The 15289-nt window shown below is 44.4% G+C and overlaps 1 protein-coding gene across 32 annotated transcripts in view; it reads left to right on the top strand.

Moving 5' to 3' along the window:
- The window catches only part of ZNF618 (zinc finger protein 618), a 215298-nt gene that overhangs the window by 126232 nt on the left and 73777 nt on the right, over positions 1-15289 (top strand). For 24 of the 32 annotated variants that reach the window (XM_075905309.1, XM_075905298.1, XM_075905294.1 and 21 more), the window contains 3 exons: positions 6-262; positions 5156-5251; positions 8250-8327. In XM_075905309.1, the coding sequence (XP_075761424.1) occupies positions 6-262; positions 5156-5251; positions 8250-8327 (431 nt within the window). The remainder of the gene's footprint in view (positions 1-5; positions 263-5155; positions 5252-8249; positions 8328-15289) is intronic. The other 8 variants (XM_075905299.1, XM_075905317.1, XM_075905316.1 and 5 more) reach the window with 2 other exon arrangements.

Genomic DNA, 15289 nt, shown 5'->3' with positions numbered 1-15289 from the left:
CCCAGGGAGCACTTGAAAAGGAGCCCCAAGAGCCCGAAAGCAGAGGGCTCCGATTCTGTGACATCTCAGTCCTCGCCGAGCGAAGAGCCCGGCACAATGACTGAAGTGAAGGTGAAAACAGAGGTACCAGATGACTACATTCAAGAGGTGATCTGGCAGGATGACACCAAAGATTCCAAGAAGAACGTAAAGGATGGGACAGGAGATGTGCCAGCCGAAATCTGTGTGGTGATCGGAGGGGTCCGCAACCAGCAGACACTCGGTAAGCTACTACCTGATACGTCTGTTGGTGGTTGGGTCCTTATTTCAGTATGAGTCTTATAAATTCCAAGGAGAGCAGAGAACCTCTGAGTACTGAGCTGATGCACACAAACACTCTCCCTTTCTGTTTCTCTCTCTATACAAAAGGATTTACAATCTAAATAGACAAGAGAAAGGAAGAATTATTATCCTCACTTTTCAGATGAGGCCCTGAGCTTCTGAGAGATTAAATGACTTGGGCAGCAGCACACAAGACCTCACAAGACAAAACTGGAGGATTTCCTTTTTGTAGAAATTTTATCCAAACCCTCAAACCCCCAAACTCTTGGGCTGGAACTGGGACACTTTTTGGATTTTAGCTGAAGTGTTTTGTTTTTAACAGCTGTGGACTGACGGCTTTGGGCAAAAGCTGCCAAACAGTGAAAAATGTTTGGTTTTTCTGACATAGAAAATTGCAATATTTTTGAGGGACACAGTCGCTTTTCATGAAAAGTGTAATAAAAACCCAAGTTTCAGTCAAAAAAAGTTAGAAAAGTTTTGGAAGGTTTTTAACCACCTCCTGAGTCAAGTGCCTTGAACCACAAGACCCTCCTTCATCTTTCTCCTGAAAAGTATTCCAGAAACTGGACATTTCTGAAAGAGGGAGAGAGCTGCTTTCAACGGTGACTCCTCCACCAGCTGTAAATGGAGAAGCTTCTGTCGTCAGCTTAACAAGGCTGAGCTCCAAGAACAATTGCTCAAACAAGAATAAGTCTGTGTGACAGGAAGAAGAAGGAGTTACACCATGGGGAAAGTAGTTTATTAGATTTAGGGACTGGGAAGGAAACTAGGAAGATTTGCCTGTGGCCGTCATGGTTTATTCGCTGTTAGTATTAATGTTTCATCTGCCCCAAGGGACTGTTTCTGATCATAAATGCCTAGGGCTGGAAGAAACCTCAGGAGGTGATCGAGTCCAGCCCTCTGCCCAAAGCAGGACCAATCTCAACTAAATCATCCCAGCCAGGGCTTTGTCAAGAGGAGACTTAAAAACCTCTAGGGATGGAAACTCCACGACTTCCCTAGGGAACCCAGCCCAGTGCTTCACCATGCTCCTAGTGAAATAGTTTTTCCTACTATCCAACCTAGACCTCCCCCACTGCAACTTGAGACCATTGCTCCTCGTTCAGCCACCACTGAGAACAGCCTCTCTCCGTCCTGTTTGGAACCTCCCTTCAGGAATTTGAAGGCTGCTATCAAATCCCCCCTCACTCTTCTTTTCTGTAGACTGAAGCCCAAATCCCTCAGCTTCTCCTCATAGGTCGTGTGCTCCACCCCCTAACCATTTTGGTCGCCCTCCGCTGGACCCTCTCCAATGAGTCCACTTTCTGTAGTGGGGGGCCCTGAACTGGACGTAATACTCCTCCTAATGCACCCTAATATGCCATTAACCTTCTTGGCAGCAAGGGCACCCTGTTGACTTCTATCCAGCTTCTCCTCCACTGTAACCCCCGGGTCCTTTTCTGCAGAACTGCTCCTTAGCCAGTCACTCCCCAGCCTGTTACAATGCTTGGGCTTGTAACCCCCGTTGCTGCAGAGAGAACCTCTAGAACTTGTCATTAGCCGGGGGCTGGTCCAGGGTATTGTTTTTTTCTTCTCCTCTGTGTTTGCCGTCCGCTCCCCGGCTAGAACAGCTGTTACAAAGGATACTTTCCTCGCTTCGGGTAGGAGGTACCAAGCAGCCCATGGGACCCAGCTGGCGACTTTCATCAGCCTAAAAAGGGAAAACTGGTGTCTATAGAGGGGAAAGAAAGGGTTGAGAGAGACACTGCAGGCCTGCTTGATCCCATCGTTTGATCTACCTTCGTATGCGTATAAATTGGTATAAAATCTTTTCCAACTTGTAAGGGGCAGTGAGCACCCACAATTCCCTGCTGGTGAGGAGGAATGCAGAGCGGGGTGGCCTGCTGGCCAGACCAGAGCCCCTCAGGGTTGTGCTAGAAGGAAGGTGAGGATCAGGTGTCCCCAGGGATCTCTGTCACACCAGTCCCCGTGCTTTTTGGCAGGGCACCCCAGAGGGGCTGTGACTCCAGAAGTCTGCAGCGTGTCCTCCAAAGAACTGGGCGAGAGCTCCCCCTGCTGGCTCCATGTCAGCAAGCAGCCCACAAATTCCGTTCCCACAGAGCCCTTCCCCAGATGACAGGGACAGTAGCCCTGTAGAAATGGACAGAGGGCAGCCATGTTGGCATATGCTGAACTTGCATCAGAATGCCATGTCTGGACCCCAGCCCTGGGGAGGGGAGGGGAGGGGATGCGGTGTTACAGGTCGGGAGAGGTTATGTTGTGGGCGGGGGAGGAGATGGTATTAACAGGTTTGAAGCAATACAGAGTGAACTGAAAAAGGCACCGGGAAAATTCTCCCAGCCAGTAGTGCCCCCTTGAAATGAATTGAGCATCGCGGTGGTTTTTTAATTTTATTTTATATCCTAGCTGCTGGTTTTCATTAAAGCCGCCTTGATCCCGAAGCCATTGGCTGCGAGCAGCTGATTCCATTGTCCTTGGAGTGTACCCACCCGTCGGGCCACTCGCGTTGCCCCTCCTCGCCAGGGAGGTGGCACGCTGAATACCTTTTCTGTGTGACCCCCGCCTGCTGCGCCTTGAGGAAACAGAAGGGCCTGGATCAGCATCTTGTGGCTTTTCAAACAGTTTCTCCCTCAGTGCCGGGGCTCCACCATTCACCATTACTGCCCTTCAAAACCACAACCCGGCAGTAATCCCACAGCTGCCAACATCATCTCTGCAAATTGAGCACTGGCGGTATTTTGCTGCTGGGCTTCGTTTGGGGTTAGCAAGGCTTAGGCGGGTTGGTAAGGAAAGGCCTCGTGTTGTCTGCCGCCAGTTGAGGAGTTCTCTGCGAGAGTTGCCTTCTGAACGCTTGACTGTGAGTGGAACCAGGGGCCCGTTGTTTTGGTTGCTTCAGCAGTGAAGGCAAAGCAGGGCGGGTTTTACTCTTCTTCATTGAGATGTGGGCTCTCTGAAGGGGTAATTGGTCAGGGGTGGAGGAGTAAAGGAGCAGTGAGAGGGAGGGAATGTGGGATCCTTTCCGCCAGCCTCACACGGTATCACTTTCCATGAGAGCAGCATTGTCCGTTCATCAGGAAATGGATTGTTCAGATCAGAACTGCTGCATGTCCCTCAGCGACCGTGACACTGGTGGTGACAAAGCAGATGAAGGCTCCACGGTGACAAGGAGCCTTCTTCATAAGACAGAGTTCTGACTCCGGAGGTGACTGGAAAATCTGGATAAGGCGACTTGGCTCCTTGTCTGAGACAGAGGTCGCCCATCAGCTTGCTCAGCCTCAGCCAGGATGTCCCCTTTCTGTTGTTATTAGCTCTGCACTGTTTAAGGCAGATACCTAGATCAGCGGTTCTCAGTTCTCTTATTCAGTTACCTCTCTCTGGAAGTCTGGCCTGCTCCAAACTCTGTGGCAAGAGACCTGAGGAGTCATCAAGTCCAACCCCTGCTTAAAAGCAAGACCAATCCCAACAAAATCATCCCAGCCAGGGCTTCGTCAAGCCGGGACTTAAACGCCTCTAGGGATGGAGAGTCCACCTCCTCCCTAAGGAACCCATTCCAGTGATTCCCCACCCTCCTGGTGAAATAGTATTTTTTAATATCCAACCTGTACCTTCCCCACTGCAACTTGCGACCATTGCTCCTCATTCTGCCATCCGTCACTACTGAGAACAGCCTCTCTCCATCTTCTTTGGAACTCCTCCTTTGGGTATTTGAAGGCTGCTCTCAAATCCCCCCTCACTCTTCTCTTCTGCAGACTAAACAAGACCAAGTCCCTCAGCCGCTCCTTGTAGGTCATGTGCTCCAGCCCCTGCATCATTTTTTGTGGTCCTCCACTTTGTTGAAAGTGAATACAGTTCAGTGTGATGCATGCAGTGGTCCCTCGAGCTTGTTGACATACCTATGCTGGTCCATCTCTGTTAGGAGCTCTTCATTCCCAAAGAACACTTGCACCTTCTCTTGGGCGTTGTCTTGCCATTTGGGCATCACAAGCAATCAGAGTTTACAGAACAATTGGCAGCAGCTTTGGTCGATGACAAAATTCTGGCAACCTCAGTCCCTCTGTTCTCTAAATCTTGGCAGGCAGGCCTAAGGAATATCCTGATGATACCGTCTGTTATTTCTGAACTACACGCTGTTAGAAACTGTCATTTTACTGGTGACCTCACCTGCTGCCTTCGAGCCCCAGGCTGTCCGAATAGCTCCAGCGCTGCTGTTTCTTGGAAGGGCATAGCTTGGGAGGCAGGCAGACGTTCCCTTAAAAATCTACCTGGGAGCCAACGAGCAGAAATGGCTCGGGAAGGTGAGAGAATGGGGAACTGAGACTGGATGGGATTTTGTGAGTGGCCCAATGTCTGTCTTGTAACATTGGGGATTGGCTCATTCCAGTATTTGGATTTGGGGATTTTATCGTCTGGGGTTTGGTCAGGAGGAATTGTGCATGAGACTCAGTTTAAATGAGCACAGCAGGGCAGTGAAACGCCATCAGAACTTCCTGAAGAAGACTTGTCAAGTGAAGTGGTGGGGTTGTAACTGTTCGAGGAGGTGAGGCTTGTGATAGTGATCCTGTCTGATCCGAGACCCTCAAACTAATTAGATTTAATTCAGTCTAAGAGGCAGATCCATCACCTGCTAAGCTACTTTGGGGCTTCCAATATTTATTCTGAATTAAACAGTGGTGCACAAACCTTTAGAGAATGCAGTGTGACCTTTAACATCTTGGCATAAGCACACGGCATGGCTCAAGTGTGTGACATTTTTACTTGGTTTCAACCCTCGTTATCTTTTGGAAATTCATCCACTTTAAGGGCTCTTGTCTGATTTTCTTTTTGTGCAATTTAGATGGAAAAGCAGTGGAACACAGCTCTCCCGCTGGATATACACGAACTCGATATTCGGGCACCTGGATTTTTGACCATGCATTGAGATACACCTCCGGTATGTGGAAGGGTGTGGCAGTTTAACCAGGGATCACAGAGCAAGGGGATGCTCTAGATGCAACTGACGTGTTGCACGAGTTCCAAACACAAGACTCAGGGGGGAAAAAAAATCTAACGAAGTCTTGCGCACCCATTAACCACACCTCTCCCCTCCCACTTTCATCTTTTTCCATGCTTTAGGCAGTTTTAACCTGCACGACAGGTCCCGACATGGCCAATAACCCAAGATGTACCCATGACCATAGTAACAGTGCCCAAGGCTACAGAGGCATATTCCTTGTAAGCCACAAGCATGCAAGATGTCTCTCTTCATCTTGTCTGGCCACCTCCTTAAATAACACATTGATTGGGGCAGTTCGTTACTGCTTTCTCTTGTTTTGGAGAGGAGCGTAGCTGTTTCTGCCTCCTCTTCCCCAGAAAGCCACTGTATCACAGGCTCTTGTTCTAAACACAGGCCTCTCCTTTTGGGATTTCTCGGTTATAATCAGAGGACTACAGTTCCACAGAGTACTTGCTTGCATCCCATGACTGTAGCCACACATTGTCCCGTCTTCAAGGCATGGAGCTTTAACGTTTCTCACCTTACCCTTGAAGGGCTCAAAGGAATTGGCTAGATGGACCCTCCTCTGAGGGTGTGAAGCAAACAGCTGCTGGGAAAATTAGCCGAGAGTCCAGGAAAACATCGGCACAAAGATGGTCTGTGCTGAGTCAGCCCTCCTGCTTCTTTAACGTTATGGAACAAGCAGGCCCTGTGCACCAGGTGTTTCTGGAAGCTGCTCTTTTAGGGTTCAGTACAGTGTAAGCTCAGAGTCTTCATTCATGTATACACGGAGAGAAATAAAAGGGTCTCAGTGACAGTAAATTTAGAGCGCTGGCCTTTCACTTTTGGAGATTTTGAGTCCAAGTGCTGCCTTAAGGTGATGAGGAGTTTGGTGGGGCTTTCCTTTTGGCCCCGTGCATCCACGTCTCAGACCCTCACAAGTTGCTTCACTAGTGGGATCTGCCCTGGAGAAGGCAAAGAGTCAAAGGGTAACAGAGGGTCAGCAGCCTTGGCAAGCCATGGGCCCTGTAGCTTGCACTAACAGCCTGTCACCTCTTTTGGCATCCGATTCATGGACACGTGTTTAGATAAGAAATCTCGTGTGTTCGTGATGGACATGCACGTTCAGCTTCAGGTTTCTGCTAGAAGGCAACACGTGGTTACAGACGTGGGCTGTTTTTCCCCCCTTTGTGGAATGCTGCTCAACCAAATGTACTTATCTGCGGCAGATACCATTTCCAGGGGAGCGGGGAGAAATAAAAAAGAAAGATACCCGGGCAAAAAAATCAGAAAAGAGGCCCTTGCTCTCTTTGTTTTCTCCGTGATCTCCATGGCTATTTGGCTGGTAGGCCATTGGTTATCAGTCCTGTTTTCCTGTTGTTGTGAAGGAGCTTAACAGTCAGATGGATTGTTATTCTTTGTAACCTAAGTGGTGAGGCATATATTCATTGACTGACTCTATTTGGTTGTGAGTACTTGTATAACGAGAGAGTTTGGGTTTTGGAGCAGGTATAATGAATAGTTTAATATGCAAAATGATGTCAGAGGAGTATATCAACCTGTTGAGACCCGGAATTTGGCTACTTTTCATTGGTTGAAATCTGCTATGCTTTGACTCTTCATATTTTGGGGGGGATGGCTCTTGCTAAGATACAGGGAGGGAAGCAAACCAAATCCACTTCCATCCAAGTGTGATTCCCCTTCTGAAAATAGAGACAGCATTTTCAATACTGTTTCCAAAATATCTTATTCGGACATTGCTCTAGCACACTGTACTGTGGTGTATTCTTGTGAATGTCCCCTGAGCACCAGTTGGTGACCAAGACCCTTCCCAACACAAAGAACATTCCCATAACAATGTTGTTGGTTCAGAGACAAAGAAGACGGGTCATTGAATGAGAAGGAAAGAACATAGGCAAAAGAATACAGAGAACTGGTTGACGCTTTTCCCTTGAAAGACATCGCTCAGCTGAGCAAGTATAGAAACAAACAAACAAAAAAAGATGGCGAATATTGATTGGAATGTGTATGTGTGCACTTTGGCTCCTTTTATATTTACTCACTTCTATGAGTTTTTCTGGCTCTGCATGGTCAGGAAAAGAACATTTAAAAGACACATTCTCAGATAGCTGTGGCGATCAAACAATGCACTCATATAAAGTATTGTTTTCCCTTCCACTCATGGGCTCTTTCTACCAGGGAGCACAAGCAATAGTCCATGATTAATCATAGCTAGCCAATACAGCACCAATAATGACTTATATGTATTGCAAAGAATGATTTGCAACCAATCCAGAGCCATCTAAGAATTCTAAATGACAAATATATTTGAGGGTGTCTCCAATTGCTTGTGAATTTTCCATGAACCGAAGAGGCTAAATTCATAGAAAAATAATTTTGTTGTTGCAGATTATTCTCCCAGCTCAACTTTGCTGTCTCTGCAACTGCTGACTGTAGATGTCTGTCTTCTGAGATTAGATAGGAAACCGAGAGGCAGAAATACAGCACTCAAACGAGTTTTCCCTATAAAGGTCTTAAAGTTTTTATCTATCTGGTATCCTGCAAGATACTTACCAGATCGCTCTGTGAGATAATTACATTGCTTGAGAAATTATGAAGATTAAAAAAAGCTTACAGGGGGTATTTGCGAGGTTTATTCTGACAACTAAAAAAATTATTTTGTCAACTTAAAATTCAGGCCATTTTTGGCTCTTCCAAACTAATAAAATGACAACGATGTAATGTAAATGTAGCAAAATATGTCAAATACTCTTCAATTAGTCGGCAAAAAAGGATCTAGAGGTAGCCAGTGAAGTACAAATTCCCTTCACTTAACTCCACAAACCTCCCAACCCTCTTTTGCTGACAGCTGCACTGTTATCCATTTGTGGTTGGGGGCCATCTGCCTGTTGTTGATCTAATATGGTGATCTATACTTTTCTGTCCTGTTTTTCAGGGTCTTATGAATGTGGAATATGTGGGAAGAAATACAAGTATTACAACTGTTTCCAGACCCATGTGCGAGCGCATAGAGGTATCTCTCTCCTGCTCAAACCTTTGAGAATCCTAGGTTACCACTCGGGCTTTTGCGATTCCTCTTCTGCTACTGCCTGTCATTGTAAGAAGCCCACCTTACCAAGTGCTACCACCTTGCCATTGTTGGGATGAATGCTTCTGCAGTCGGAGGGAAGGGGAAGCCATCCTCCAGCTGTGTTCTTTCTGCACATCCCCGCTAGCTACTGCGTTCAATAAGATATCAGTGAGGTTTTCTACAGGGCCTTCTTCCTGGGAGGGATTTTGAGCATGTGTGTGTGTGGGGGGGGGGGGTGCTTTGCTGTACATGGGCTGTTCTCTCTGATGCAGCATTCCAAAAAGATCAGCAATCCAGTTGCTGTAGCAAGGATGGTCCATGGCACCCCAAACTCCTGGCAATCTGTATATTTTAATCCTTTCCTATTTTGCTGAAAATCAATTGGGTAATGACGGGCCAAGAGAAATCGTTGCGTGTCTCTAAAGATATTGGTGCATTATAAATAGATTATCCAGAGGCCTTGTGTATCTTCCAGGAAGGGAATTCTGTGCAAGTAACACATGGAAGAGTCTCTTGTTTGTCACTACTTAAATACTTACTGAGATTCTTTTAACAGTGGCTGCTAAATCCTTCCTCGTATTTTTCTGTAGTGGACTGTAGTGTCTCCCTATCATCTTTGTGCTGGAAGTTGAAATGGCACTTCCAGTCAAAATCCCTTTTTACAGTCAATTGCAACTTTCAAAATGTACCTCTGGTGTGAAATTTCTCATGCTTGGTCTAGTGAATATTGTGTGAATGTTTTCTAAAAGTCTGGCCGTGTTTAAGTAATCTGAGGGTTGAACGTTTAAAGTACGTGCTCAGTGAAAAACCAGTAAAAAGTGTAATAGCATATAGAGAGAATGTTATCTCTTGAGCCCAATATACTGGACCATTCCAATAATGAGGATGATTTAAGTGAAATTATAAAAGAATGAAAGCAATGTATTGCAAGAAGCTTTACATGTGTATATGCAGGGCTCGAAGATCACGGTGAAAACCCACTCGCCAGCCCCGCACCGCGCATGTGCCAGACCCGCACTGCGCATGCCTGCACCGCTGGTGAATGGGGCAACCGGCTAAAATCTACTCGCCCATGGGCGAATAGATAAACGGATTTGTCGAGCCTTGTGTATATGTATCAAAAGTTGTAGGTAAAAAGTAAATCTTATATTGTAATTCTTAACTGTATGAGCTGGCCATGTTAGGAGTTTATGGTCCAGTGAAAAGTTGTAGATGCAGCCCTACCTTTGGCACTTCTCACACCTGAGTTTTTAATTTCATAATTTTACATCCTGTAGTTAGATCTTAAACCCAAACCTTTTGGTGACACTGGTCCCCGCAGCTCTGTTTGGCCTTCTAAGGCACTGGTGCTTGAGTATCTCCCACTAGAGCTGGGCAAATAACTAACTTTTTGCTTTCCTTTGGCAATTTCAGAAAGGTGATAAACATTTGTTTGGGGCTGAACTGTGCACAAACATTTTGGAAATTTTCAACAAGTTTCAAGTGAAACAAAGCATTTCATTTTGATTTTGAGCATTTTAAACACTTGACTTTTTAATACAATCACTGGCCTCTTCTAAATGAAAAGTCATTTTACAGCAAAAAATCAAAATATTTCATTTTAAAATGTTGAAAGGGTCAATGTTTGATTTCTTTTTTCTAAATCGTTTGTTAAAACTGCATGAATTAATGAAACTGTGTTTTGAAAAAAAAATAGTTCATTGAAATTTTTCTCCAGCTCTACCCCTCCCTCCTTCGTGCACGTTGCATCTGCCAGTAGCTCACTCCTGGAATCTTGTAGTCACTTCCTCCTGACAGTAATCGGGGAGGAAGCCTTCTTTCAGTACCTCAAGCTTCTGACTTCATACACTACTGCTGCTTGGATTTCCAGTGCCTTTTCTCTGAACTTCCCAAGCCACCAGCGTGTCCACCGCATTTATCCTGTCTGTCTGTAGTGTTTGATTTCTCTTGGCAAGTTGACCTGACCACAACAGCTCTTTTTCAAAGCTGAACAACTCATTGGTGTGTGGTACCTTCACCACTTCTTTGGGGTCTTTCCTTCCATTGCGTGTGGGTGTGGGTGGTGTGGTTTTTTTTGTGGAGAAGTATCCAGTTCTCCTCTTCACTGAAAAATGGTTTTTATTTTTTTTCTGGAATAGACTAATGCCCTTCAAAGATCCTGCAGGTTTTTGTTTCTTTTGGCACCAAGTTAGTAGGTTTTTTTTCTGTCATTAAAAGGACCCTGTCTGACTACATGGTTTTCCATTATGACCTGGCTGGCCTGCAGCTAGAAGGTCTTGGACCCTCAGAGACAGGCCAACTAGCCCTCAGATCTGTTCCAGTTCAGAATACAAAATTGAAAACACTCGTACAGTGCACACCACTTTACATAGGGTTATTATTTCCAGGAAAGGCTTGTGGGAGGAATATCATCATTCAGCGGTGCCTCATGGACTCTCTGGCTTCTTTGAGTTTGGTTCCTTTTTGGGATGTTTCTTATAGAGGAGTTGGCTTTTGTATTATGGAGGATACATCCAGTGGAGTCTCTATATCTATAGCAGTTGGCAGATGTTTTGCCCCACTTTCGTTGCCGATTGGGCTTGTCTTTTTACTAGTTCTACTGCCTGATGCTTCACTTACTGTTTCTTTTTCTCTTTCAAAACCACTATTTTGAATGGTTCATCTCCATGAGCCAGAACCCTTGTGCTGACGTCTCTAAAAAAAATTGGAAAATGACTTTTTTGGGGGTAATCCTGGCTTTTAGAAGAACTTTCATGAACTTTCTGTCTTTATCCACCTCCACTGCCTTCCCCGTTTGTGGGGTGGAAGGTTCTATTTGGGAAGTGGCATGTTGCCCTTTAAACAGGATGATTTGTTCCTCCTGGGAATGGTTTGTTTCCTATTTGAGAATTTGGCATTTACCTACACAGAAGAGCCTTCCCTGTATAATTCTGAAATGGTCGGACAGTTGTAGGGAATGAGGTCCTGGCAGTTTGTGAGTTCCGAGTGTTCCTGGGGCTTTTGTTCAAGTGCTTGTGTCTGAGAGCAAAGCCTTGTAAAATTCCTGCCCTGAGTGTAAACACATCTTCACAGGCGCAGAAGTGCAGATAACAGATTTCTCTTCCATCCTTTTTCAAGTGCGAAGACTAACAGGGCAGAGGAGGGGACATGATGAAGTTAAAGTAGCTGAAAGATTCCTTTGTGGTAAGCTTAGAAGCCCTGCAAAAGCAAGACGACTTTGCTTCCTGTGCAGGTTCTAAGTCCATGGTGTCCAACACACTAGCCACATGTGGCTGTTTGGCTGGTGGAGCGTGGCTAGTTGGCTCACAAAATTATTTACATTTTCAGAATAATGTGGCTCGTTTGCTATAGCAGTAGCGGCTTCAGAATTGGTTGGACACCACAGTTCTAAGCTGTGCTGGAGCACAAAGATTTCCAACTATAATGCATTTTTGCAGCGATATCTCCACCATACCAACTAGCTGTGACAGTAGATATATCACACATGCCAGCATCAGCAAATGCTACTGCACGTGCATGACATCCAGTTCTTAAGAGCTTGTAACTCACCGTATTTTTTGTTTGTTTATAGCTTTTTAAACCACAAAAGGGCCGAATCATCAGTAGTAAGGAAGCACCCTGAATGTTATAAATTGTATCGTTCATTTATGTTTGAGTCAGGTGAGCAGAAAATCATCTAAACATTTTAAGTGGGACAACTGTCATTTCTTTCACTTTTCCATAACTCAAACATGATTGAATTTATTACAGACGTTCAAAAATAAATTTAAAATAAAAAAAATAATCTGAGCTGAGACCACACAGAGAAAACCTTTGCCCCAAGGAATATTTTTCAGATTGGTGTGAACAACTGAAAAGAGGGTTATAAAGCTTACTTTAATTCTAGCAAGAGCTATCGGTTCTGCTAGAATAATTTGAGGGTACTTGAAGATAATATCTTATCCTTGAATGAATGATAACAGTTTTTATGCAGCATGTTTTTGCTTGATATTAATTAGTAATTGTGCAGCAGACTTACTGACTGTTCTCTTTTGGCATGGCTACACCAGCTGTGTCCTGAGTCTATTGTAAATCAGGATAGCTCAATCGAAGTCAGTGTAGCTGTGTTTATTTACCCCATCTCAGGATGTGATTCATTATTGTGATTACAGCAGGTTCAGAATTGACATGTTTAATTTAGGTTTCTATTTTTGTTCTCTGATAACTTTGCAAAGTTTTCAGATTTAAATTGTTTAGCATTGGTATCTGCCCAAAGTTGATTTAAAAGAAACTGATGGGGGAAAAACAGGTTAGCTGTTTGAGAATGGAAATAATACACTTTTCCTAACATGCATATTTTGACAACCTCTTTTAGAGCAGGTCTACTGCTAAAATCTCTGGGTGTAGAAATCTGACTGGCTGATAATCCTTCTTGAGGAGAAATAGTGTATTTCTGGTACTGAAGGAAATTGGCTTTGATTTACCCAAATTATCTGGCTTTGAAAATCACATACCAAGAACATGTAGATTTTTTTTTAAAGCCAACTGAAATGCATTGATATAGATTTGATGAAGTCTAAAATTTTGCATCCTAGGTCTCAGCCAAAAGATTATTTGAGGACTGGTATAGTTTTGGCTTTTGTTCATTAAGCCTCTTTGAATTACACAAATAGGAAAAATATGTTTTTCCCCTTTAAAATAATTACTACTTTTCTGCACATATATAACTCAGAAATGGCTGAACTTTAAAATGTCAGAGGGGGCTTGTTTGAAAGTACCATAACAAATTATCCCAAAAATGCTTTTGTGCATGCATAGTTCTCAGTTTTCATTGTTTACTTATGTTGTTACTCATGCACCGCAGAATAGAATTCTACAATACAGCATTGTATCTCAGCTAGTTTTAGTGATAGAATGGTGTCATGTCCAACCTAGACAATTTGCGGAGAAGTTGTATGACTTGGTAGTTCCATAGATGACTTTTGTGTATTTTTAATCAGGTGTTTCAGTCTCCTGCAGTGTGCAAACTTTATTACACATTTTATTGTTTTTAAAATAATTACAAATGTGTATAAAAATCTTCTTTCCTATCCGATAGAAAGACTTTGAGAAGGTCCCTCACTAAAGGCTCCTAAGCAAAGTAAGCTGTCATGAGATAGGTCCTGCCATGGATCAGTAATTGGTTAAAAGGCAGGAAACAGAGGACAGGACTAGTGTCAGTTTTTACAGAGGAGAGAAGTAGAGGGTAGAGAAGTAATAGCTGCACCCCCCCAAATATCGGTATTGTGATCAGCACCATTCAACATATTTATAAAGGACCTGGAAAAGAGGGTAAAGAGCAAGATGGCAAAGTTTACAGAAGATACAGTATTGCTTAAGGTAGCTAAGTCCAAATCTGACTTGCTAAGAGTCCCAAAGGGATCTCACTGAACTGGGTGGCTGGGCAATGCAATGGCAGATGAAATTCAGTGTTGGGAAGTACAAAGTAATGCAAATTGGAAAACATAATCCCAAAGGTCTGTGCAAGATGATGGGGTCTACATTAGCTGTTGCCTCTCAAGCAGGAGAGTTTGGAATCCATGTAGTTAGTTCTCTGAAAACATCTGCTCATTGTGAAACAGCAGTCAGAAAAGCTAACAACGTTAAGAACGATTACAAAAGGGATAGGTGAATATAACAGAAAATGTCCTTATGTCAGTGGGTACATCCATGGTCTACCCAATTGCAAGCCATTCTGGTTGCCCCGTCTCTACGAACACACGGAAAAAGGACCTGCTAGAGTTAGGAAAGGTACAGAGAACGGCAACAACAACGACTGAGGCTATGAAGCAACTTCCATACGGAAACGATTCAATAGACCGGGACTGTTCCGCTTAGGACAGAGATGACTAAGAGGGGACGGGATTGAGGTCTATAAAATCATGGCTGGTGTGGAGAGGGTGAATGAGGAAGTGTTATTTACCCCTTCCCATAACACAAGAAGCGGGAGTCACCCAATGGGTAGCAGGTTTAAAACAAACAAAAGGAAGTACTTCTTCACACAACCCCGTCAACCTTGGAACTCCTTGTCTCTGAAGTCTGTGAGGGCCAAAAATGCAAGTGGATTGGAAAAAGGATTAGATAAGTTCAGAGAAGATGGGCCCATCAGTGGCTATTAGCCAAATGGTCCAGGACGTAACCCCATGCTCTGGGTGTCCCTGAACCTCTGACTGTCAGGCGCTGAGGCTGGGCAACAGGGAATGGATCATTTAATTCTTGCCCCGTACTGCTCATTCTCTCTATTGTATCTGGCACTGGCCACTGTCGGAAGCCAAGATGCCGGGCCAGCTGGACCATTGGTTGGACCATTGGTCTGACCCGCAGGGCCAACAGAATTGGACAAATCCAGAAGTTCACAACCCCATGTTTTTATTTATTTTTAAGGGGGAAATTTTTAAAAAAATGTCTGAATGAATTGGGGTTGCAGATATAAAAAAGCTATGAAATGCTACTGTTAAGGTTTTCACAGTAACAAACTTGCTTTTGTGGAGCATCCTACACATTATTATTAAATAAGTAGGTTTTGAAATATGGGACCAATCAACCTGTTTTTTTAAAATTCAAATGCTTAGGTTTACAGTTTTTCCAGCTTGCAGTCTTACCCGGCCTGGTTCACGCAAGCCCTTGAATATAATCACAATTTGTGCTATTTCTGGTCAGCGCTTTCTTTCCTACGTGCGACATTAAAAGCCAAAAACTGCAGTGTAATGCTAAGCAGTTGGAGAGGGAGACCCTCAGGCTTTTGTCCCATCTTTTGTACCGATCTTTCCCTCGCTCCGCTCCTCCGTGCTGCAGTTAGCAGGGTGCTTTCTCTGAATTTGGAGACATAGAGGGCTGGAGTCACAAAGGAATTGATGCCATAGGCATCGAAGTCCCAGATTTGGGGA

This window comes from Pelodiscus sinensis, chromosome 22 (assembly GCF_049634645.1).
Source record: "Pelodiscus sinensis isolate JC-2024 chromosome 22, ASM4963464v1, whole genome shotgun sequence".
In the NCBI taxonomy this organism is placed as follows: domain Eukaryota; kingdom Metazoa; phylum Chordata; order Testudines; family Trionychidae; genus Pelodiscus; species Pelodiscus sinensis.
Note: the sequence above shows the minus strand (reverse complement) of the source record. Positions and strands in the feature narration are given on the sequence as shown.